The following is a 25278-nucleotide window of genomic DNA, read 5'->3' as shown; positions in this document are numbered from 1 at the left end:
AAAATTGATATACATGGAATATATTCCTGTCAGCCTCACTGCTAGCTTGTATTCTGAATCTCCAACACCTGATGGCACATCATATGTTTAAGATTCTTCTCCATTGTTTCCGGTGTTTCTATAAGATGCAGTAGACACTTTTTTGGACAAAACCTAGTTGATATTCGCCCAGGTGTTGTTCGTTTATTGTGTAGTTCGTAGCATAAAACATATTAGTGAATCACGGATATAGCACAAAAAACTAAACGTTTGCCGCCCGAAGGGAATAATGAAAATACTCCATTATTTCTCTGAGGTTTTTTGATGTTATTTCGTCTCGTTCATGATGAGCATTTGCTTGAATTTCATCTTGAATTTCATTATACAAAAATCAATGAAGGAATATTACATGTCTTTCACATTTTTCCTGATTTTCTTTTTCATTACGAATGTTTTAAACATGCTTTTGTTGGATTTTTACTTTTTGTTCATTTTAATGAACTGTGAGACATAAATAATTCATGTTAAGTTTTATCGTGTGGTCCACTAAACATAGAATTATGTGAATGTTGTCTTATTGATTTCAGCTGTAGACTTAATCTGACATTCCTGTTTTATATGATCATTGCAATTTCCTCGTGCTGCTAGTAATGCGCCTTCATATGCATACGTTGAACTGTTACTAGCAATTATTTTTACATGTATATCGAAACATAAAGAACGTTTACAATTTTGCAATCAATGGTATCAAAAACAATGCAAGCATAAACTGAATTCAGTTAGTTTTACAAATCATGTTATTATTTGTGCTCTCATGTTATTATTTGTTTCCTCTATGCAATTATCTCCTAGATAACAATACGCTCTTATTAAAATATGTTATATTGAGCTCATGTTACGCACGATGATTTCATCACATATTTTTGCGTGTATAGACTAACTATTTGACACCAGTAAATTTACTTGATACTCCCTAATTTCTCTTAGTAAATCCTCTTGGCTGATATCGTTGATATTTTTTTAAATCATGCAAATAACATTAGTCAATGAAAACTACAACTGAAGCACCAACGATTTTATACGATATTCTACGTTAAATACGTGGTTCATACAATTGTGCCCGGCTTTTTTTTATTGAGTAACGTCTATAATACCGTGCGAGCGAGGGTGTTGATTCCAATAAACCCGCATTGGAATCGATTACATCATGTATCTTTGTATTATATTGATATTATATCCTAAACCACACACCAATTTTACACTGTGAATACACGTTTAATGATCCCCGGAATTAATCATTTCAGGTGTTCTACTAGTACCAGTTGTTTTAGACAAAAATGGTTAGCGGTAATGCACGAATAAAAATAAAGTAAATAATATGAATTCAATTTGAATTTACATTCTTTATACTATTCTTATCACTTTAGAGAATATTTGAGTTGACACGCCCATAATGATGCAAAATAAATCTTATACTGAAAGTAATCTTGTATAACAAATGATTTTTATACTCTAATAACTGGTACAATAAAAAATCTTCATCAGTGAAAAGGATATAAGTCAATTTCAAATTCAGTGTCAAAGCAGATATCCTATTTCGCAGGGATTTACATAGTATTCCAATAGTAATTAATTCGAAAGTATTTTTTAAGTAATACAGTGAAATTGTGATGCATTTTGTAGGCCTTATCTCAGAGAAAAACCTATCAGTAAACTATCTCCTTTTAAAAAATGGATAAAATGGACTATCTTTTCTGTACTGTTATAGTGAAATATTTATCTGATAATATGTCCGAAAATGAGACGATACGGCCAGGCCGTTCTAACAAAACAAAAAAAAATATGTCCGAAAATGAATATTACACAAGACAATAACGACATGAATGGGATTGTTTTTGAAATAGCAATTTCAAGTCATTTTTGGGGAAAACAAACTTTTCACTTCTATGAGTTGTATTAAAACTTGTTTTGTGTAACTAAACATGATATTTTGCCTTTATTTCTCGACAAAAATATAATGCAATTCCTAAAATCTAAACAGTAGATTAATCTCCCTAAATATGTTTTTATATTTTTGAAAAACAATAAATCAATTGTTTAAAGAATCACTCTACGGCCAAATAAGAAGTATTGCAAATTAGTGAGTTTTAAGCAGCAAACGCAATATAACTGTTGTTACACTATTAAAGAAATATACAAAACAGTCAATCTACAGAGGACGAAATTCCTATAAACACACTCCCCATTTTTTGAGATTCTTAATCTATTATTAATGCAACACGAAATTCAACCTCCGTGAACCCGATTGTTGTAAACTGTGATTATTACTGGCACGATTGCGAAAAATTCCTGAGGTCAAATTGAACAAAAATATTCAGAGGTGGGAGACTTACGGTTTGCGCCTCTTCTAGTAGAAAAAAAAACAGCGATAGTGGCAATTTCCACCAGAAATAACTCTCAAAACTACGTTAAACTACTAGATTGTTATATTGATTCCATAAATTGAAGACGTAATGAATGAAGCATCTTCCAACCAGATAACTCTGCGGTTCACGTGTGCAAAGTATCAAAACAATGGTTTTCCTAGCTGGATATCACACTTTCACACTGGCCAGCAAGAAGTCCTGACCTAAATCCCATTGAAAATTTTTGGGGAATACAATGGTCACAATGGGAATACAATCTTCTATGAGTGTACAATGGAGGAAGACAGTTCGCAACGGTTGGAGAGCTCCAAACGGCCGTAAGAAAAGAATGGCGAAAAATGTAGTGGGATATGCTACAGAAATTGGTCACATCAATGCCGAAACGTTTTTTTTTAATCAGTTCCATCCCATGAAAGATTATTACCATGCTTCAATAAAACAAAGAGTACGCTGTGCTTATAGGAATTTCCTATCTCAGTACCTCTGGAACAGAAAAAAAGTTATCCTGTCAAAATTATGCATCTCATGACCAACTATCGTAAACAATTACAATATACAGCATGCAACCTTTGAAACGAAAAAACAAAACAGTAAAATGACCATGCACTTGTAGGAATATCTAGCACTGTATTACTCATTTATCTTTAAAATAATGTTGAAAATCATGAATCCAAAGTAATCTTAGAGGCCAAAGACTTAGACAAGTCTTCATCTCTTCTTTATCGGTTTAACAACCGTAAGAGGTTTAAACTGTACCTTTTTTGGCTTTCTTAGACTTTATTTAACCGTAGCGAGATAGGCTGTTCTGCGTACAGGAAATTGGTGTTAATGGGAATTTGTGCCGGTTCTGTCGTGTGAAGACTGACGCCGTTACCAATACACCACCGTACCGCTCTAAATTGCCCCAGTAACAAGAAATATTTCAGGAAAGTCATTATTTAGTAATTAGCGAGTTATGTACTATCATGTAGTTATATACTAGCTGTCGTAGTCTATTTACTCGTATTTAAATGGTCAAGTCCTGTGTACGGAGGAATTGCTCAACTGTGTTCAGAGCTGGAACAGTCATGTGAAAGAATAACACCGTTACAACTACACCACCGAGCGCCCGTGCTGCTCACATTAAAAAAACATTACAAACACATTAAAAACTGCATACAATCAACCATAAACCATAAACCATAGTATATTGATCTAACATTGCCTGATATTGTCAATAAGCACTATCATACATAATAAATCAAAATTGCTACGCATTTGATTCGAACAGCACTTGAGAGCAACTTGAAGCAAAACCAAGATGGCTGTACAACAAAACCATAGCAAACTACTATACAAAAACAATGAAGCCGAAACCATTTTTCTTGATATTCTTATACTTTGTAGAGGTTTATTTGGGAAAAGCAGGCTTTCATTGCATTTCTTAGCATTCCATGGTTTAACATGCTGAAATATTTACTACTTTATTCAAAAATATGTCGATAAAAACATCATAGCAATAAGGGCAGGCCGTTTTACTGGAATTGAATATGACAAAAGCACCACCACTATTGGTTATTTTGGTCTGATTGTTTTTACGAGAGTAAATAAAATTAAATCAATAAAACCAATGCCTTTACGCAGTTTCGAATTATAAAAATTACATATTAAGTGATGCAGGATGAAAACCATCATAAAATAAAAATTTACAAATGAAACTCGGATTCGCAACCGAATTGAATATTTTTTCGCATTGTCAGTCCTGAAAAACACTTTGCAAAAATATGTTTAATTTCGTCAAGCTAGCACCAACGAAATATTTTCCTTCATGATTAAGAATTCACCTATATGATTAATTATTTGTAATTCTGTTGCAAAACTGATTCACTCTAACTGGCGCGGAATAAAAATAATACGAAAAGCGCCGCTGGGCGAATATGCAGATATGCAGATTTAGCAATAAATCACATAAGTTAGGCTTTAATTGAATTTTGAGGAGTTCTAGAAAGTTAATTGAGCAGTATTGATATTTATGTGAATAGTTTAAAGATAAAAGAGGAACGGATAATATTGTGTTCAGCATATGGAAGTGAAAATGAAGCTTCGCATAGAATGAAATTTTCGAAGAACGAAGGCATATTCCTACAATAGTTTCCTATTTAAAAGGAGGCATTACATTAGAAATGCTGAAACAGCATCAATTCAAATGTTGGGCATAGTATGTTGATTTCCTTCAAAAAGTAAAAAATATAACAATGATTGCTGTATCGCAATTTAATCGTTCCCTTGACTGTTGATGCGTATATAATTTAACCAATCATTATCTAGGAAATCAATCTTCTAGGAATAAGAATATTCCAAGAAATTTCATATTCTAGGCTCATGTCCATCTCGTGTAGAGATTGCATACATATACACGTATATATACATGTATAAATATATATATACAAATTAACTCTTTTATTTAGCATCCTTTCAATGTTAATGCAATTTAAGCGTGTTTAGAGGGAGCACTAGCAGTGTAATAAGCGCAACTACTGAAGCACTAGAGCAGATGTTCATCTTCGCAGCAATTGAATTACTGTAGGAAGGTCCATGATTACCATCAGGTCCATCAACACCAGTGCGCACGGTCGGAATTGCAAACGGTTTTCGCGTTACGATGTCTATAGCAGGAATATTTTTGTTTCCGTGTACATTCACTCCTCCCGATCCTCCGTTAACGCTGAATCCATTCACGCTGTTTGGATGATCATGAGGACTTCGTGACGAACCAGCATGTTTGAAGGATCCGATTCTTCCATGTTGATTTTGGTTACCATTGCTACCAATTGACGTGTCCAACATGTCATCCAGATCTTCAGCTGAACCATATTGCTGTTCTTCGTCGTCTGAAGGAAAGGTCACCTTCGTTTTACCCTGTTTACTGCCATCTTTGATTACTTCGTTTTGGTTAACTTTGGGGGCGTAAATTTTTCTACTACGTCCGGGGATTTCTAAAATAAAGATAAATAATGAAAGCATGATGATTCAAATATCTACTTCTTTAATACTTACCGTACAACCGAATGCTGCTATCTACTTCTCCTAGTGAATTTTTAGCAATACAGCGATAAGAACCGACGTCTTCCTTTTGAAATGAGCGCACTGTTAAGGACATCTTTGCTTCATACAGTGATTTTGTAGCATCCTGTACTTGATATTTAGGCGATGATACAACCATTTCACCTTTTTGCGAAATAAAGCAATCGTAAGATGCATTATGGTTAGCTAAACATTAGAAAGTTTTGAAGAATATTGTAAGGTTCGTTTGCATTTAGGGAACTCCTTAAACTTTATCCTTGAACTAAATGATATTGTTCTGACATGTCTCGCACAGGGCTGTGCGTACAGAGTGTACAGGGTTCTCGAATTTATTAAGAAGATTTTGAGGACATTTCTGATTTCTGTTTAAATACATTGTGCATATACGTAGGATAGAGAGAGAGCGCGCTGGAGTGGTCGCCAGGATGGATGAGAGCTACAGGTGCATAACTGTCGTACGATATGACGATACCGATTAGGGAGTGTACGAGTGGGGAGAACTAAACAACTTAATAAAGCACTGAATTTCCCAACTCATATAGCTACAGATATAGATTTTGAATTCTTCGGATTTTCTGGATTCTGCTAAAAGAATATTGTTTTTGTTCTATACTTTCTGAAATGATTCTTTCAGTGAATCAATAAAAAAAGCTAAAAAGTAGAATCGATTATTTAAAGAGAATTCGGAACGTGCAACGCATTCCTGATCTACTCCGGCATTCGGCTCCTAGTTTTATGTCAACTAAATTCTTCTGGATTAAAATAATCCAGAATAAATCCAGAAATAAATCCAGATAAAATAAATAAATCAGTTCAAATGAACAGAAAGAACTTTCTTCCAATCACGATTTTTGCATTATGCTTAGTTTATTTATAATACAACATACAAAGAATTTTATTTTTCACTTACCAGTGTCTTTTATCCAGTAGTTGATTGACTTCGGCGAAGCTTCTATCTGACACTCAATTGTTACATCTGTCCCAAGTGGTGCTCCTACCAGTTGGTTTGGTACTTGAATTACTGGGTGGACTAAAATAAAATCATACAATTCAGAATAATTAATCAAAATTATGGATCTTGTAATCATGCAGTATTATTATTAAAATGCTACCCAAACGGTACATGCACACGTAGCCACACAATAACATACAGAAGATAAATTATTTTAATAATATATTTTAATATTATTTTTTTGTTAATTCTGGACAAGCATTCCAGATGTACAAAACGAAGTACAAATGTTTCCATGAGAACAAAAAAACTATATAACAGACCCAAAAAGATAATAATCAGACACAGTACTAAAGGTAAAGTCGTTAATCGTTAAATCGTAATAATAATACAAATTAGTTAATAATACAAATTTGTATTATTTGGCACATAATACAAACGATACAATAATACAAATCAATTTCCACTTACAGTGTACACTTAACGATATTCTTTTAGATACAGAAGGAGGTACGCCGTTTGATGCTATACATAAGTACGAACCCATCTCACTACGTGAAATTTTTGTCAGTTTCAATACTTCTCCTCGGTACGATGTTACTGTAAAAGGAAAAAGAGAAGCAGCGTTATACCGTTTGCTGCAGGACGGACAAAACCACCCACCTACGCTTAGCGCACTTCACAATAAACGAGACTAGTTCCCTCATCATGTACAATATAATATTTTTCACAAAATAACTAATACATATTTGTAACATTTGCAACTTCCAAATTTGCATGACGTAAACGATTGCTTCATATTAAACGACTGTTAATTCATCTCGTTCGCGATACCAAAGTCGAGCAGTTTTTAACGACTTCGGTTAAATTTTCAAGACTGTTCATTTTTAACGATTTTTTCGCGACGCCGGTTACTGTTTACTGTGTGAGATCCAGGGTATACCATTTACTAGTCTTTTTGTTTACGATAGTATTTTCTTCGACCAAGGATCAAGGATGAGTTCCATAACAAGTCTGCAGCCTCATAGATGTTGGAAGTTTCATGCTGCAGTCCTTGTGACATTAATTGATGCAAAGAGCATGTGTCGAGTATTTATTCCAGCACTTTATTTTTCGTTGAACTGTTTCATAACGTTCTTCGTTGATATTCGAAACAAGTGTATTATCCAGTTAATTGCATCCTTCCATTATATTGAGTTAATTGCATCCTTCTTTCAATCTGATCAATTTCCAAAACCGCATTATATTTTTGATACTACTACATCTGGTTTAAAAAAACCCCGATAACCTTAACTTGTTTCGAGAAAATTCCCTCATTTTGGGATTGCAAAAGATCTACCAAATTTTCGTATTTCTTACTCAATAATTCACTCAATACACTTTCAATAATTTTCACGCACGCCCATCTCCCATATACTCTTCTCCAAACCTGAGCAGTGAATGTGAATTTTTCTGTTCAAGACTACATTACCCATAGACTTGATCGTATCAGTTCAAACGGCGACGGTGTGGCCATTGTCCTCCGGCGTGGTATCAATCACACACTCCTACTTCAATTTAATACCTCGACAATAGTCAATACTAAGCGTTAGAATATCAGTCAGTATCGAAGTTTTGCATATAGTTGTAGCCTATTGTCCCCAACAATACAACAGCGGGTTTGCGTCTGTTTTCCAACAAGAACTGCGTCGTATTGTTAGCACTAAGACCATCGTTGGAGGAGACCCAAATTCCAAGCAGCACTTATGGAGCAATTAACGATGTAACCGAAATGGTGTCTTTCTTTCAGACGTGGCTCTACTCGAACTTTTCACGGTTGAGTATCCTGATCATACAACCCACATACCAACCCGTGAGAAATATGGCGTCCTCGACATTATCCTCACGAATGTTTCAATCATCAAACCGATCGCCATTGATAGGCTTAACTCTGACCACTTCTCACCATATACTCTCTCTCCTGATCAGCGCTCACGCTCTCTCTCCCAAACGCTCACACTCTCTCCACATATATGGAGCGCTCGCGCTCGAAGTAAACCACTAGCATTTCAGAACTCAGTTCAATTTCAATTTAAAATTCATAAATTTCAGGATTGCTTTTCACCACAGTACGATTCAATGTGCGGACCAAAACATTGGTTCCCGATCGCGAGGAATAAACTAGATTTGAATAAACTAGAAAGATTACGACCTGAGAGGCGAGAATGTCCGAAACGTTCGTGTTCACTTTCTCATCGGTTGACGGTAGAGGCTAAGTTCAAAAAGCATTTCTTTCGCTTTACCGAACTAAAGCCTCGCCGAACAACAATTACTAAGGTATGGGATAGTGAATCTGAAACTGAAAACTGACGAAAACCTTACCCTAAACCTTAACAAAAACCGCGTCCGAGGGAAAGATGCTCAGAAGGATTTTTGGCCCTGTATGTGTGGAAGAACAATGCAGAAGCCTCTACCATGATGAGCTCCAAGACCTGTACGACGAACTGTCAGGTGGAGGCGCTAGGTGGACTGGTCACATCATGAGAATGACACTGGACGACCCACACCATAAAGTCTTTTTAGGTCGTTAACATCGACCAGAAACCCAGAAACCAGAAATGGCAGAAATGACAAAGTAGGCTGTTAATACAGAATCCATATTACATTAATTAAATTACTGAGTGCCTTACTTAGATTATTTCTTCTAGAAATACTACTTACCCAGCTGCTTAGATCCACTGGCATCTTTGAGAATAATGTCCGTACCATCTTCACGCCGCCAGGTTACAACTGGTTCTGGATAACCTTTTGCTCTAGTAATTGAAGCCAAGATATTATGTAATTAATTTAGGTGGAATGTTTTTTTTATTATTAAATTGTACATAAAAGAAAAAAAATCAATCATATTCTCATATTTTAATATTTTTTCCTATATTTGGGTAATCAGAGTTTCTTTTTTATGTCAGTAAATTCGACCTGGCCGTATTATTTAAAATTATCGATATGAACCAAAATAAGAACATTACTTATGAATTAAATAACTTTACAATAAACGGATACGCGTGTAATTACAAGAAAAATTTTATCGATCGAAATTTAAGTCGTTCAAGAAATTTCTTGACTAAATTTTTCAAATGCGATTATCTCAAATGATCTTGTCTAATAAAAAATCACACATTTCCGAATGCTTTTGTGCCATTAACACTGCTAATACAAGAATCAAGCTTGTCCACCTCTTTCCATGCCAACTCGTCGAACTTCAGTTGCTCAGACCCTCTTATATCCGCAGTACGACAGTTTAATTCGTTTTCTTATTTGTACGATTTCCATCTAAGTCTGTCTTCCTTTCGTGGTCGACTCAGCTCCCCTCCTCAATATCCTTCTTTGCTGTTTAATGATGCTTGTCTAGATTTTGGGGCTTAGGTTTTAGGAGATAGAATGGAGAATTGTTTGTGATTTCCGCGAGAAAGACAAAATAATAAATAAACAATAAACAATGTCTGAAAGAAATGATTTGCCCTGTGTCCAGAATTTTTGAAAATCGAAATTTAAAAAGTTTTGTACTTCGCATATGAGCGCCAAGAGGAGAGTAGGAGATAAAAAAACACAAGATCTCTCGGCACCATGACTCAAGGATTTTTCCCTGTCTTATTCTTCTTATATATTTATTCGTTAGGTATCCTTTGTCCTTTGATGTTATATTTTTGGGGGCTACTTTGATATTATTTTGGATGTCCTCAATCAAATCAACAGTGGAAACACAAAGAGAGCAAGGCTAAGACCAATTCGAATTTTAAGGAAGCTATAGAATAATGCCGAGGGAAATACGGCCAACGTACACGACAATGAAGATCGCAGTCTGATTGGGCGCATCGACGCAGAGCTTAAGGCTATTCGTGGAACACCATAACTGGGACGTATTCATCCTTGGTTGTAGTAAAGAATCTTGAGAGTTTTCTATCTGCCATCACTTAGCGTATTGCATTGATCGTTGTCATTCGTAATTTTAAATGAAAGCCTATGCATAAAGTAAATCTGCTATTATTTCAGTTAACTACATGGCGTCTCCATCAAGAGAAGAGAATAACGATGAAATAAAATTTCAATCAACCACATATCCTATTCGTCTCGTCCCTCTTGATTTTTCCTTATAAATCTTCTTTATCTTAATCTTCGTCTTTGCTTTGCAAAAAGTTAAATTACATAAGTTACTTTACAAAAGTGAATCTGGAATATAAGTCAACTACCTGGCGCCTCCATCAAGAGAAGAATATGGTGATAAAATCTTTTTCGAAAACTTATCCTATATATTTTCTTCCGTTTCTCGCTTTGTATTTCAATCTTTTTCGTTCATGTTAATTTATCTAGCAATCTTGTCGAACTGCCAAATCGTATCATATATTTTAAATATTATTTAAAATATTAAATAAATATTTTTTTAAATATTTAATATATTTGTTTCGACAAACAACATACAATAAATAATAATAATAGTAATAATAAACTGTTAACAGTTTGTTTAGCTACGCGTACATTTATATGTACAATCAAGTTTCTCTAAATTTCAATCTGAACAATCCGACGTCTTATAGTAACTTGCAGCTTTGAGCACCAAATGCACAACGATGATATACCAATCACCTTTCACAAAACAATTCAATAATACTTTGGAAATTCAGCAATTTAATGTATAATTTAATGTGTAAATTTGTTGTGTAAATAACATACTCTGCTTTGCGAACGCTATAGCAGGAAACATTACCATATCAGACACATAGGCCGCAGCCATCGCCAATAAAGGGATACGCGTGTAATTACAAGAAAAATTTTATCGATCGAAATTTAAGTCGTTCAAGAAATTTCTTGACTAAATTTTTCAAATGCGATTATCTCAAATGATCTTGTCTAATAAAAAAATCACACATTTCCGAATGCTTTTGTGCCAATAACACTGCTAATACAAGAATCAAGCTTGTCCACCTCTTTCCATGCCAACTCGTCGAGAGTCGAGAAACATAAAATGTTTTGACCGAAAAACTTTCAAAATTGTTTACACAAGGAAAATTTACTACCATAGGGGGATAATGGCTTAGGGATACTTCACTGTATTATAAATATTAGATATTTAGCGAAGCTGATCATTTTGCTGAGCAGAAGAACAAATTTATTTAAGGATGAATAAGAGGAATAAGGTTTAGATGTAATAAGAACTTGGTTCATTTCACTAGAATCTTCGCCGTTCGCCTGTCGGATAGCAACTGCTCTCTCTGCCCTGTAACCAACGCTTATAATTTTTAAACAATTTTTTATATATTCTTTTGACAGGCCTGGTACTGTCAAACCCCTTTCCCACATTTATAATTAAAAACAAATAAAAATAATACAATATATGCTTACCTGCATGTGAGCTTCACTGAACTTCCTTCTGGAACTATAACATCAGACGAAGTATCTTCTGAGATAAAGTCCGGCGGAATAACTACATCTAGATATCCAATCTGATGTACGTATTAGATCCGGATTGTGTTATGATGTTTGGTTTGTGATTAGGTGATAGTACAGGACCATAAGAGCAGTTTTGATGTTGAAAATAAATTGATATAAATAAATTATTAGTAAGCAGTAAAGATCTTGAAAACTATACTCAGAATAAGATGTTTGAGTCGAAAGAACATTTCTTTTTCCATTATATGTGTATTAGGTAGCGCTTCGATTAGTCACAACTCTCCTATCAATATCGTTTCAATAGTATTATGATACACAGTTTGCATTTTTATTGGCTGACGTAGCATTTTTTATTGGCATTTTTTCCATTAACGTAGTTCTATTTAGCTTGCTGATTTTTACCTGTCATGGCACAGTACGCATCTAGACACAATAGCTTACGAACGTATTTCGTGAGCTTGGAATCAAAACACATAACCATAACAAAGCAATTAGTGTACTTTTTCGCTCAGAAATGCTAAAACTCACGTAATAAGTAAGAAGAGACCATCGATCGCTCTAAGTACGCTACAGAAAGCGGTGTATACCATGGGAAATCCACCAAAATCCGGAAGAAAAAAACCGAACACAACTCGTTAGATCAGTCTGCCTCCAGCCTCCGTTGCGAAAGGACGTATTTCGTTTGGAAGCGTGCCTACGGATTCTGCATTTGGTAGTCATTGGTCAGTGTCCTGAAGTACGATTGCGTACTTATCGTGCTTTCCGTTGTGGCTGTAGCGTGCTAATCGGTGTCCCTGTTTGTCTCCGATATTCGTTCGGTAGACGTGTGTGTTGTGAGTGTAGCGATCGAATTGCGATAAGCGTGCTCAGCGTAGCAACGCTTTCGCAACGATCAACGTTTGTTATCTGTGTAGTACGTGTGTGCATTCGTCGATCGTGCGTAAATATCAAACCGGTATTTATAATCCTTCTACCGTTGTCTCAGACTTTACCATGGGGGTAGAGGAAGAGCTTTCCAATTCGGACAGGGATATTGAACAGTGCGTCAAAAGGAAGCCGGGACGCCCGAGGTTCGGCCCAGCTTCCAAGAAAGTGGCAACGGACAATAGACCGTCATCATCGGGGGCCGTGCAAAGTGGTGTGGGTGGGCCGAGTGACAACGGCCTACACCGAGCACGCGCTTACCCACCATCATGGCAGGGTTTGCCGATTGTTTATTTTATGCCGCGCGTAAAACAGCTCGATGTGCGCTCAATACCCGCATCGCTGTTTAAGAAGTACCAGGGAGTGACCGATGTTTTTCGGCTGCGCCCTAACAAGATTAAGGTCACCGCAAAAGACCGGGCACAAGCCAACGTCATTGCGGCGGACCCAGAATATACGGAGCACTACCGGGTTTACATCCCCGGTAGTCTGATAGAGGTTACCGGCGTAGTCGAAGATTTTGATTACCCGGAGGAAGATCTGGTGAAGCTAGAACAAGGAACATTTGCTTCCCCTGATACGCCCAAAGTAAAAATTCTTGAGGCAAAAAAGCTCTATAGAGCTGCCAATGATGAGAAAAATGAAAAAACTTTTATCCCGTCTTCCTCTATTCGGGTTACGTTTGAGGGAACGGTACTTCCTCAGGCAATCATCCTTGAGGGCCTCCGGATATCCATCGACCGGCCATACATACCGAAGGTGGCCACTTGTTCGAAGTGCAACCGCATTGGTCACACGGAACCATATTACACACGTAAAGCGTGCTGTGAAAAATGTAGAGGGACACATGCTACCGAGGATTGCAAAGCGTTGACCCATAAATGCTCGCATTGTCGGGACGAATGGCATGAGGTAGTTTCGTGCCCCGTGTATCGGAAAATACAAAAAGAGCAGACTAAAACAATAGCCGAGCGGGCACGCGGCTCTTATAATGATGCTCTTAAAAACGCCAATAACCCTTTTGCCGTGCTGACCAATGTAGATGTAACTACCGCATCTAGTCCGGTTGCACCGAGTCAAGGTACGGTCATGCGATCGAATAAAGGACCGAGAATATTGTACAAAAAGGTACAAAAAAGGTCCTTAAAAAAATGAAGAAACCCTTGGCACCACAGCGTCACGTGACCAGTAAACTTTTTAACCCCTCCCCCGTGAATCTAACACGGAACGCTGATCCTTCTTTTCCTGGTCCACTACTTCCTAGGCAACAGCCCAAGAAAAAGCGATCTCCTCGGACTAAGGTTCCTGAAGAGAACTTGGCTTTCTCTAAGGAGCCTAAAAGCTTCCCGAGGATACCTACCCCATCCTTAACCGAGATCCTCCAGTCCCTCCTCATGACCCTAAACCTACCGCAACCATTGCAACTGATCGCTACTTGGGCCCTTCCTTACCTGAAGGGGATGATTAAACAGTGGCTGACGCAATAGCCGTGCCTAAGTATGATGGTCCGCCTGGACGACTAGTCTTCCAATGGCTACCACCATACAATGGAACTGCAGAAGTCTGTTGGGAAAAATAGATTCTTTTAAAGCACTGGTAGGCGAACACAATTGCGATGTGTTCGCCCTCTGTGAAACTTGGCTATCGGAAGACATAAATCTAACCTTCCCGGGGTATAACATAATCCGTGAAGACCGAATTGATCGGTATAGGAAAGAGTCACAGCTTTTCCAAAATGCCAACCCCAAATCAACTTTGTATTGAAACTGTCGTAATAAAGGCAAAACTTGGGGGTCTTCACGTGACAATTGCATCTGTTTATATCCCCCCGATAGCCAATAATGTAAAAACAAAATTGAAAAGTTCAAAGAGGATCTTGGAAATTTAGCAACGGACTTGCCTGGACCGCTTTTGTCCCTGGGAGATTTTAACTCCCATTTAATCGAATGGGGGAGTGATTAGGATGATATTGATATATAAGTGAGTTCTGCGACAGGTTTGCGTTTTCTATCTTAAACTCAGGAGAGGCAACTAGGATGCCCACGCCTAAAAGTAGAGCAAGTGCACTGGATCTGTCTCTATGTCCTTTAGCTATGGCCCTGGATTTTAGTTGGAAGGTCATCCAGGACCCTAACGGAAGTGATCACTTATGAAATTTCCTATGCCAAGGGAGAATGTCCTGTTAATGGGATTCCCGTCAAATGTGACTTGACGAGGAACATTGACTGGACAAGATACGGTGAATTAGTAGCCGCTTCGCTTTCTCTTGTAGGAGAAAATTTGCTCCCTGTAAAGGAGTATGAAAATCTTGTTTCAATAATAAACAAGTGCGCCCTTGAAGCTCAAACAAGGGGCACCCACCAAGCCAGGAAATTCAAAAGACCTCCCACTCCTTGGTGGGACAAGGACTGCCAAGCGGCTTTTAACAAGAAGCGGAAGGCATTTAAAGCCTTCAGAGACACAGGTTCCAGGCCATTATATGACAAATATAAAGGACTGGAGAGATTGTGCAAAAACCTCCTGAAGGCGAAGAAAAAGGGTTATTGGCGCCAATACGTCAATAATCTTGATCCTTCCACTTCTCTAAATTCGCTTTGAAAAAGGGTTGGAAGGACGCGAAACAGCAACAATACCAACGAGAACGAATGTTTTTCTGGTGAATGGCTTAACGAGTTTGCTCACAAGTTTTGCCGCGATTTCGTTCCAGCACAAAACTTCACCCAAGATGCGCCTGGTAGTCACCCAATGTTGGACTCACCATTCACCATGATGGAGCTCGTTCTGGCTCTTCTTTCATGCAAAAATTTGACCCCAGGTCTGGACCAGGTTAATAGCAAACTGCTTCAAAACCTACCAGACGTGGGCAAGAAACGACTGTTGACTCAACATCGTCCCGCAAGAATGGAGAGAAGTGAAAGTTGTCACTATTTTGAAGCCTGGCAAACCGCCATCAAGACACGACTCATATCGTCCGATATCTTTGATGTCGTGTCTGAGGAAACTCCTAGAAAGAATGATTCTTTTCCGATTAGAAGAATGGTTGGAATCCCACAACCTTCTTTCAAATACCCAGTTTGGTTTCCGTAAAGCTAAGGGTACTAATAACTGTTAAACGCTTCTGGTAACAGAAATTGAAGTTGTTCGTGCTCGCAAGCAAAACATGGGGTCTATTTTTGGGCGTTTGACTCAGTTTCTCCGAACAAACTGAGTCAAGAACTGCAAACTGTCGGGCTGGGACCTAAATTGTATAATTTCTTATTCAATCCTTTGTCGGAAAAAGCTATGAAGTTATGAGCTAACAATGGTCACGTTCAACTAAAACGAACCAGCTATCATGGACTAGCACAAGGATCCTGTCTGAGCCTCCTGCTATATAATTTTTATGTGAGTGAAATAGATTCTTGTCTAGCTCCTAACTGTAGTATTAGACAATTGGCAGACGACGGCGTCATTTCAGTCGCTAGCAGGGACGCTGTCGAAATACAACAGGCTTTACAAACCACTCTTGGTAACCTTACCAAGTGGTCCGATAACCTTGGTATCAAGTTTTCTACAACGAAAACTGAAATGGTAGTCTTTTCTCCTTTTAGCGACACCGAAAAAAATAGGGAGCAAAGACTATATAAACCAAACATTGATGTTTTTTTATACGGGGAAAAGATATCAATCACCGACAATTTTCGATACCTTGGAGTTTGGTTCAACTCCAAGCTCAACTGGAGCATGCACATCACCCAGCTGATAAAAAAATGCTTGAAAAGAATCAACTTTCTAAGGACAGTCACAGGATTTTGGTGGGCGCACACCCATCAGATGTCCTGCGACTGTATAAGACTACGATACTCTCCGTATTGGAATATGTTTGCATATGCTTCCATTGGGCATCCAATACGCAGTTTCTTAAATTGGAGAGATTACAATATCGTAGTATTAGGCTCGCACTAGGGGGCATGAAATCTACGCACAACATGTCCCTAGAAGTGATGGCCGGAGTGATGCCGCTGAGATTACGTTTTGAAATGCTGTCGCTTCGCCTTCTAGTTCGTTCTTCAGTATCAAATCCCTTGATCATAGAAAATTTTAAAGCGCTTATAGAGACAGGTTCTAAGAGCAAAATTATTAATATCTATGGGCACTGGATTCGGTGTTTTTAGCGAGAACACCGAAGCATTCTTCAAATTGAGGCAGCCATGTTCCGTGTTCACGGCTGAGCTTGCCGCAATTTTTTACACACTATTGTTAATAGCAGCGAGTCCCCCGAATCAGTACTTCATATTTACAGATAGCCTTAGTGCTATTGAAGCACTGAAAACTCCGAGGGCTGTTAAGAGCCAAGACTATTTCGTAGTTAAAATTGTTGAGTTGCTCCGCTCAATGTTTAACAAGGCGTTTATAATATCGCTAATTTGGGTCCCTTCTCATTCAGGAATACCTGGTAACGAGAAAGCTGACTCACTGGCCAAAACAGGCGCCACTGAAGGCGTTTTTCCGAAACGATACACATAATAAATACGAATAAATGAATATAAATATAAATGTCTTTTAATGATAAGAAATTTGTTCTTCCTTTTCATTTCTATTAGAGTAGGGACTAAATCTTCCTAGCGCAAGTTGCACTACGTTCATCCGTCCATATTCAGAGGCTTACATATACTCTATATCGCTACTCGACTTCATATTGGCGGATAATTTACTCACCTGACTCTTCATGGGATCTGTATTTAGTTGGCACATATATCCTCCCCGATCATCTTCGGTAACTGATTTGATGTGTAGGTTCCAAGTATTTTGATCAGCGTGTGAAACCGTAACCCTTGAGTTATGCGTGATAACGTGCTCGTGTATCGCTTGAATAGCTTTTGTGTCCGCTTTCAACCATCCAACCTTTAAAGATAGGGAGATATTCCTTTAATAGCGCGGAATACTTTATGAAAGTGCTCACTTGAATGATCAACTGTTATGTATTATGTGTGTCCAAAAACGGAAATGGGGTGTGGTAAGGCCTGGACTTCTATGAATTCTATGGTTAGTGCTATAGAAAGGATGGCTGCTGTGATCGATCCACACTCCATAGAATTCATAGAAGTGGGAAATTTTAAATTAGAAAAACTACGAGTGCGCGGGATATCTGTATGATCTGTCTGTATGATAGTCTCCAACTGTTTTTCGTGGCAAACTAACACCGATTCCATCGCATGTACCATGTTCGGCACGCACGTCCACACGCACGGCTAGTGACGGATAAAGTACGCATTAAAAAAAGACAATTTTGTGTGATTTTTCATTGGCATGAGTTCAATGCCAGCGAAGAATCCAGCACTATTTTTGTCGTTATTATTTATCCTATTATTTATGCACAGTCAAAATTTGACAACGTCACACTGATGTAAAAATAGTTTGCATGGCGAGGCACTTCGTATACATCCGTTATAGTCGATCTGGATTATAATGTCTTCTCCTATATTAAGGTCTATATTAATGTCTTCTCCTATATATAAGTAAGGCCAGAGTGTAAAGTGTAGCTAGGCAAAAACCAAAAGCTGACTTAATCTATCTACCTAAAAGCTAAGCCAAAAGCATTTGTTCTGGGTATTATTAGCTAAGATTTTGGACGGCGTATGGCCGACCGATAGAGCTTCACATTTTTATTATCGAATTTTTATTAAACATAGGATTTCAGTGAAGTCTATTGCATTTAATTAAATTTAACATTAACAAATTAATGGTTCATCGTTGTTCAATATTGGCTAATGCATTGTTCTTGTTATCCACTGGAATTAAAAACTTTGCAGTCGAACCGATTAGAAGCTCAATCGACAAATCAAATTTAAGGTTGGGAAACTCTCTGTTAGGAAACTTACAAAAGTCAGAAAATAAGATACGATAAGGTAATGAGAGAGATTATGGGGCGACCCCGTGGTGTATAAATAGCGGAGCCGGACTGCGCGCGATAGGACTTGTCTAAAATCCCATCCGGACCTTGGTAAAAAAAACCGTGATATACGTGGTAAAATAATTGTAGTAAGCCAGAAAACCTCTAGATAAAAAAGCAGTAGGTCGCTATGCCAAAAAGGAGAAACAACAACTTCAGAAGTTTGAAAAATAGAAACAGAAATCCAAAAGAAAAAGAACATTTACGACCTTCACGTTACGGACCATCGCAAGACCCAGTGGACCAGTGCTATAAAACACTAAAACAGGAGTAATATAAAGACTTTATTTTTGCACACACACATGGTTAGAAGATCAACCGATATTTTTCAACCCTCTAGTATAGCCCAAAATTGTTTTTGTAAAAAAATAGGCTTTTTTTTATTTTTTTATTAGTCTATTCTGACGGTATTATTCCTTGTTTTCTTCGCTTCTTATATTGACCAATTCGTACAAGGCATTTCCGAGAATAAAATTAGGTACATCGTTTATAATATAAAATGTCTGGTCGTTCTGAGTTGAATGTTGTATGAAAGAAAGACATAAACAAGTAAAATAAAAATCAAAAATAGCGGAGGGCTGAAAAATTATTTACCCGGTAACCGCCCAAGTGTCGGACATGACATGTGAACGTTGCATCCCTTCCAATCGCTATAGAGTTATTTAGGATCGGTTCAGCAAAATCCGGTTGAAATGAGCATACATCTGAAAGAAAATCGAAAAATCACTTTGTATCATTAGATAATCATATCATTAGATAATAATGATCATTACATCATTAGATAAAATAATATTTTATATATATATATACGTATTAATTATATGATATGTATTTGTAAAAATGCAATAACATTGTTGCGACGAAATGTTCGACGCCCTTGGCGTGGTGACCGGCAACAGGATGATACGATTAGTGATGGGAAATGATCCCAAAGTTGGGATCGGATCGTGTAAATTTACACGATGCCGGGATCGGATGGGATCGAATGATCTCTGATATCTAATGGAAGAGGAGGGGAGGGGAGGGGGACTATTTCATGCAATGGTGATTCCGGATCGCTAGGGATCTCAATCCCTATACAAGCGATCACTATTTCCATGTAATGGTGATCACGGATCGTTAGGGATCAACAGCGCTATTCAACAGAGATCCCGGATCATTTGATGCCGGATGCATTTGATATTATAGGATTAGATCAGATTTTTCAAGCCTGGATTGGATCAACCGATCCACCTCCAACTTCTCATCACTAGAAACGATCACAACGTCAGGAGCAGGCAGATCGAGTTGATCACGCGAGCAAGAGGGACGAGTCAAAGTTAGGAAGTGAGGAAATTAGTTACCAAATAAGGAAGCAGTGGAGAAAATTAGGGACGGAAGTAGGTAGACAGGAAACGCGATGAAATTAATGTTGTAAATGGAATTAATGTCAAACTTTAGTTTCAGAACCCTTTCCCTGTAAGAATACAGGTTAGAGAAAATCTCCCACAACAGATATTCAAGTAAATTCCAAAGCCAGCCGCTTGTTTCAAAATCAACCCAGAACTAAATAATGAGTCATCAACTCCATAGCGACAACATGATCTGCGATTTTTTGCCTAAATATATGGTAATATCGTTTTTTATACTTTCAACTCCAGCGGTGTTAGGGGCGACCCGGTGGCATGACGGTAGCGGAGCCGGTCTTCACACGAACGGACCGGATCAAAATCTCATCCGGGTCTGGCGGATCTATCATTGCGGATTGACAATTGCCAATTGAAGACATTTTCAAAGATCATGCACAAAGAACAACCAGGAACAAAGAAATTACGATTATCAATGGAAAAACATACCACTACCATAAATAAGGTACAATATAATACACGATGAGGCCTCGAAAAATCCTTTCCTCTTGCCATTGTAATTTTTTTTTTTGACATAAGTAATGCACAAATAAACCATTTGTTCTTATCTTTAGATTGCTGACAATAACAATAGCATAATAATATGCAGCTTGGGCGGAATTCCTGTAAACATTGTTATAGACTTAGGTGCATCAGTAAACACAGTAACTGATGAAGTGTGGGAAAAAACTAGAGCAAGCGAAATTTATGTTGAATCACATAACTTTTGATTGCCATCGTCATATCACAGCGTATGCAAGCAATGAACCACATCGAGTCATATCAGTCAGCTTCTATAAACACAGGAATTACTTTGAATTCCTTGTAGTTCAATAGGATAGGTCCTTCCGAAAAAATAATTTTAATAAAAAACTATTAAATAAAAATAGTAAAACGCCATTCAACAACTGATGTGGTCCCCGGAATAGGCCCACTATCAAGCGTTTAGTAAAGAACTCGGTTTGATAAATGGTATTGTAGTAAGAGATGATAGGATAATTCTCCCACCATAACTGCGGGAAACATTGTGGTGGCCATATTTAGATTGAGAAGTAGAGGCGTACATAAAAGGTTATGCAGAATGTGCGAGGCATGGGTACCAATCTGAACCAATGGTGAGAAAGGAAATGGCCCAACGTTCGTGGCAAGACATAGGCAAAGATGTTGACACAATTTTAGTTGTGATCGGTTATTATAATAGATATTTGAAGATTTTGTAGATGCGGAGTACCTTTGCTAGTAGAACAATTGAAGCATTCAATCAATATGCAAAACAGTCCCAAAACAATTAGATGCGAAAATGAACCACCGTTGGCTAGGGAGGACTTTAAGGTGTTTTTTTTTTTTGTTTCGTTAGAACGGCCTGGCCGTATCGACAGGACTTTAAGGTGTATTGTAAACAAAAGAATGACAAACTGATCCATTCAATACCTTACTGGCCACAAATGAATGGGTTTGTAGAAAGGAATAATAGAGAGATATTAAGAACGCTACGAATTGCGTCAGATGAACTACAGGTGCCTTCGTAACTAGCCCAATTGAATAACTTCTTTGCGAAAATGGTCAATTCAAAGATGATCCCATTGCAGTTTATTATTTCAGAATAAAAAACTGGCAGCTAGAGCCGGCAGAATGTTAGAAAAAGGTCTTGAGTGTAAATCACTTATTCATAGAGTTAAACTACACTAGAGCCAACTAACCGATCAAAACAAACCGGAAATTATAAAACAAACAAGATTTGATACTCGCTAATGGCTCTCTCGACCACCTACAACCACCTATCTACTCCACTGAAGCGATTGTTATTCTCATAGCAGCGGAGGAAGACACAAGTCCTTCTAAACCAAATGCAATATTCACCGATAATCTTAGTGTTGGAAAGCTGGAAGCGCTGGAAAGCGGAAAATCACGCATCCCTCATTTTCAAAGACGTGAAGAATATTGAAAGACTTGAGTTTTGCGTTTGTAGCGAAGCAAGTGGTATGGCATGACTCGAGTCAAGGGCTGAATCATGTGTCTAAAAGATTTTAATTCACTTGTATGCAGTTTTATTTACAGGGGTTTCAAGATGATAAACAAAGCAAGTGCCTATCACCACAAGCGCAGCCCATGACATTTCAACGGCCTTACTAGCCACCACAACCGCAGCAAGCATAATTTAATGCAAGCACATGATATCACAAAGGCAGCATAGCTTACCATGAAACTCATACGACGATATCAACAGAGTATTATCCGTGGAGCATAAACATATTCTGAGAAGGATTTTGACAACCAAACGATGCTTATTTTGATCTGAACAAATATTTAATGCCTTTATCGAATCAAACATGCTTAATTTCATGATAAATATAATAAACGTTACTAACAATCATCGTCTGACTGTGGAAATCCATCCTGAGACACGTTTATACTCCTCGGATCGTACTTCACTTCTACCGTCGTGATAAGCTGCGCTGTAATTGTGATATCATGTGCTTGCATTGAAGTATGCCTGCTGCAGTTGTAGTGTCTAGTACGGACGTTGAAATGTCATATGCTGTGCTTGCCTTGGCGCTGGCACGCATTATTGGCGTATCTCGGGAAATGACTGTATTTTATTCGTCTTAAAACACGATCGGATTGTCTGGCCCGTAGCTGCAAAGTTGTTTCTACTATCTGGCCCTGTTGTTAATAAAGGTGTGCCGATCCCTGGTTTAAGAGACTCTAGCTGCAATAAATAAATACAGTACAATAAAAAAGAAACCATGCGAACATTCTGAGTATTACTTTAATACAGCATGTTTATAGAAAGAAAGCTTAGAACATATTTCATATGAACTCCGCAACATAAGATCCTGTTCAGCGGAGACAATTAACGAAATGTGATCTGGGACAAACATACTCAATTGAAACCCTGTCCAGCCGGGGAAGGCTCATCCCCGTTCTACAGAATATCACATGCAGTTTGTCACCTTAACCACCTTTTTATAATGTTATAAAATATTATTTAACCTGATGTCCTATCTTTTTTAAAATATGATTGAATTGTTCCTCTCTGTAGCTCGTGCCTAAGCAGAGTGGCCTCTCTGTATTGCTAGGTGAAGAGTTACAGTGAAGAGAATGGAAAATAATCATTGTAAAATAGATCCTGCATCAAATAACATCTACATAGACATTTTGCAAGAGCCTTACCAGCTGCGTTTGGTACATGTAGTTGCTTTAACATGTGTGGTGGAAATATTTTAGCATTCTTATCAACAATACGTAGTGGGACGCAGTGTCCATCTGAGCACACCATCTTCATTGAACAGCATGAGTCACCGCAAAACAGCGTAACGGAAAACATACAATAGAGCACAAAGAAATGATGTATACTATCCCCGTCTCTTTGACGGATAACAGTGTTATAGCGGAATTGCACGATTTAATTAAATGAGTTTAGAACGTGGAAATTGTAAATAAAGTACGGAAATCGCTTCGCGACGTTGATAATGAAGAAATTAATGCCGTCGTATATCTCAATAGCTGGTGTTAAATTATGAGTCAACGAGTCTGATGGATCGAAGTTTCAGGACGACTTGTAAATATTGCAACGAAGGCTACCACCTGTCTTGAGAGTAACTTCTTATTTTTTTATTTTATTTAAATTCCATTATGACGGCAATGCCGTATTTTCACAGAGAGTAACTTCTTGCTATCATATTAATGTGAAACCTGGTAATTATTATTGTTATTTAAAAAATATATTAAACAACTTAAAATGTATGTAGGGGCGGCCCGGTGACATGATGGTAGCGGCACAGGTGGACTGCATACGAGCGGCACACGACAGTACTAAAATCCCATCCGGACCAATCCTCCGTAGCAGGGACTGACTATCCGGCTGCGTAGTAAAATAAGTCGTTACTACCAGGCCGTTGTAACAAAACAAAAGTATGCAGACAATTTATGATAACAAATCAAATAATATTGATAAGGCTAAAGCCAATTTATCATTTTTATTAGGTTTGATATGCTTACTTACCATTTACGTGCAGCAAAATAGCGATAAGCAGTGTTGTGCCAATGTAGAATTTTAGTTGCATTTTTAAAGTGTACTATTTTAATTGCTATTATTCTATCAAACAATATTTTACAGCACTATATAATAACGTGTTTACACCATATTCACTGACTAACGCACACGCACATCAGATAAGCCTTATGATTGCTTACATATTTCAGAGCAAACCTTTCAAAAACATGTTTTTCTTTATTTTTTTTTCGATGTAAGATTTGGTAGTCCGAGCAGTATTTTAATATAAGCTCTCGTTGCATATGGTTTTATACTTAATACGTAAAAAACTCTACGGAAATATGTATGCTAAGTTTATCACTGATTATTGTTTTGTACAGTTAAGACAATAACTATAGATGGCACGCATTATCATTAGAGTGAATTCTTTTCTGGCATAAGATTATAAATCAGCACCTATTAATTATTTTATGATTCACTTAGCGTTGTACGAAGCACTTTGTTTGATCAACATGTAATTCACATATTTTACTTGTTAGTAGAATTGTATTACAGTGTATGCCGATGCTACATCACTAACACTTCTAAATCACCACGTTTTCGTTGTCGATTGTAGTCTATGATGTTCGCTTACACGTGTAAAGAGACGTTTTATTTGATGTTGTTGATACCACTTGTGATAATTACAGAGCATAAACAGCGAGTACATAGCAAATAACTATTAATATAATAGTTCCTTCTATCACGTCAGTTGCATACAATGCATGTATCAAATTGAGAACAATATTCGGTGCACAAAAATCTGCAAAGGAAAAAAAACATGATGAGTGTTAATAGTAGTTTTTAGTCATTCTTATTCTAACAGATGTGTCTACATAATCATTCATATAAACAGTTCAAAAGCGGGCAAGGTGTGGTCTACTAAACCTCCCCACAGTGCTGCTCGTACGATCTGGTACCTAACACGAGTAGTCACCGGCAAAAATTCGATCCCACGCCTCCTCGTGGCGCTGCTGGTTACGGACATACTGGGCCTCACTAACTCAGTATGGCCTAACTAAGTTGGGACGGTTGTGGGTCGCGAGATGTTGCAAAAGATGTCCGCGTTCGCCACTGAAAGGTCAACCCTGAAATCCGTTGTGTCTGCAGGAGGCCGCGAGATGTAGGAACTGGAAGTGCAGATACCTGCCCGGTGC

At 37.7% G+C, this 25278-nt stretch overlaps 1 protein-coding gene across 1 annotated transcript; it reads right to left on the bottom strand.

The window, feature by feature from the left end:
* Positions 1–4865: 4865 nt before the first annotated feature.
* LOC128307140 (lachesin-like) lies at positions 4866–24152 on the bottom strand. The gene is made up of 9 exons (XM_053044872.1): positions 24092–24152; positions 19295–19404; positions 17467–17652; positions 11797–11897; positions 9121–9212; positions 6892–7020; positions 6379–6498; positions 5442–5612; positions 4866–5380 (listed from the first exon to the last, which is right to left on the bottom strand). Exons 1-9 carry the CDS (start codon positions 24150–24152, stop codon positions 4866–4868), a joined length of 1485 nt encoding a protein of 494 aa, XP_052900832.1.
* Positions 24153–25278: the final 1126 nt, after the last annotated feature.

Source organism: Anopheles moucheti, chromosome X (assembly GCF_943734755.1).
Source record: "Anopheles moucheti chromosome X, idAnoMoucSN_F20_07, whole genome shotgun sequence".
Classification (NCBI taxonomy): Eukaryota; Metazoa; Arthropoda; class Insecta; order Diptera; family Culicidae; genus Anopheles; species Anopheles moucheti.
The sequence above is the reverse complement of the archived record's forward strand: the minus strand, read 5'-3'. Positions and strand labels throughout refer to the sequence as shown.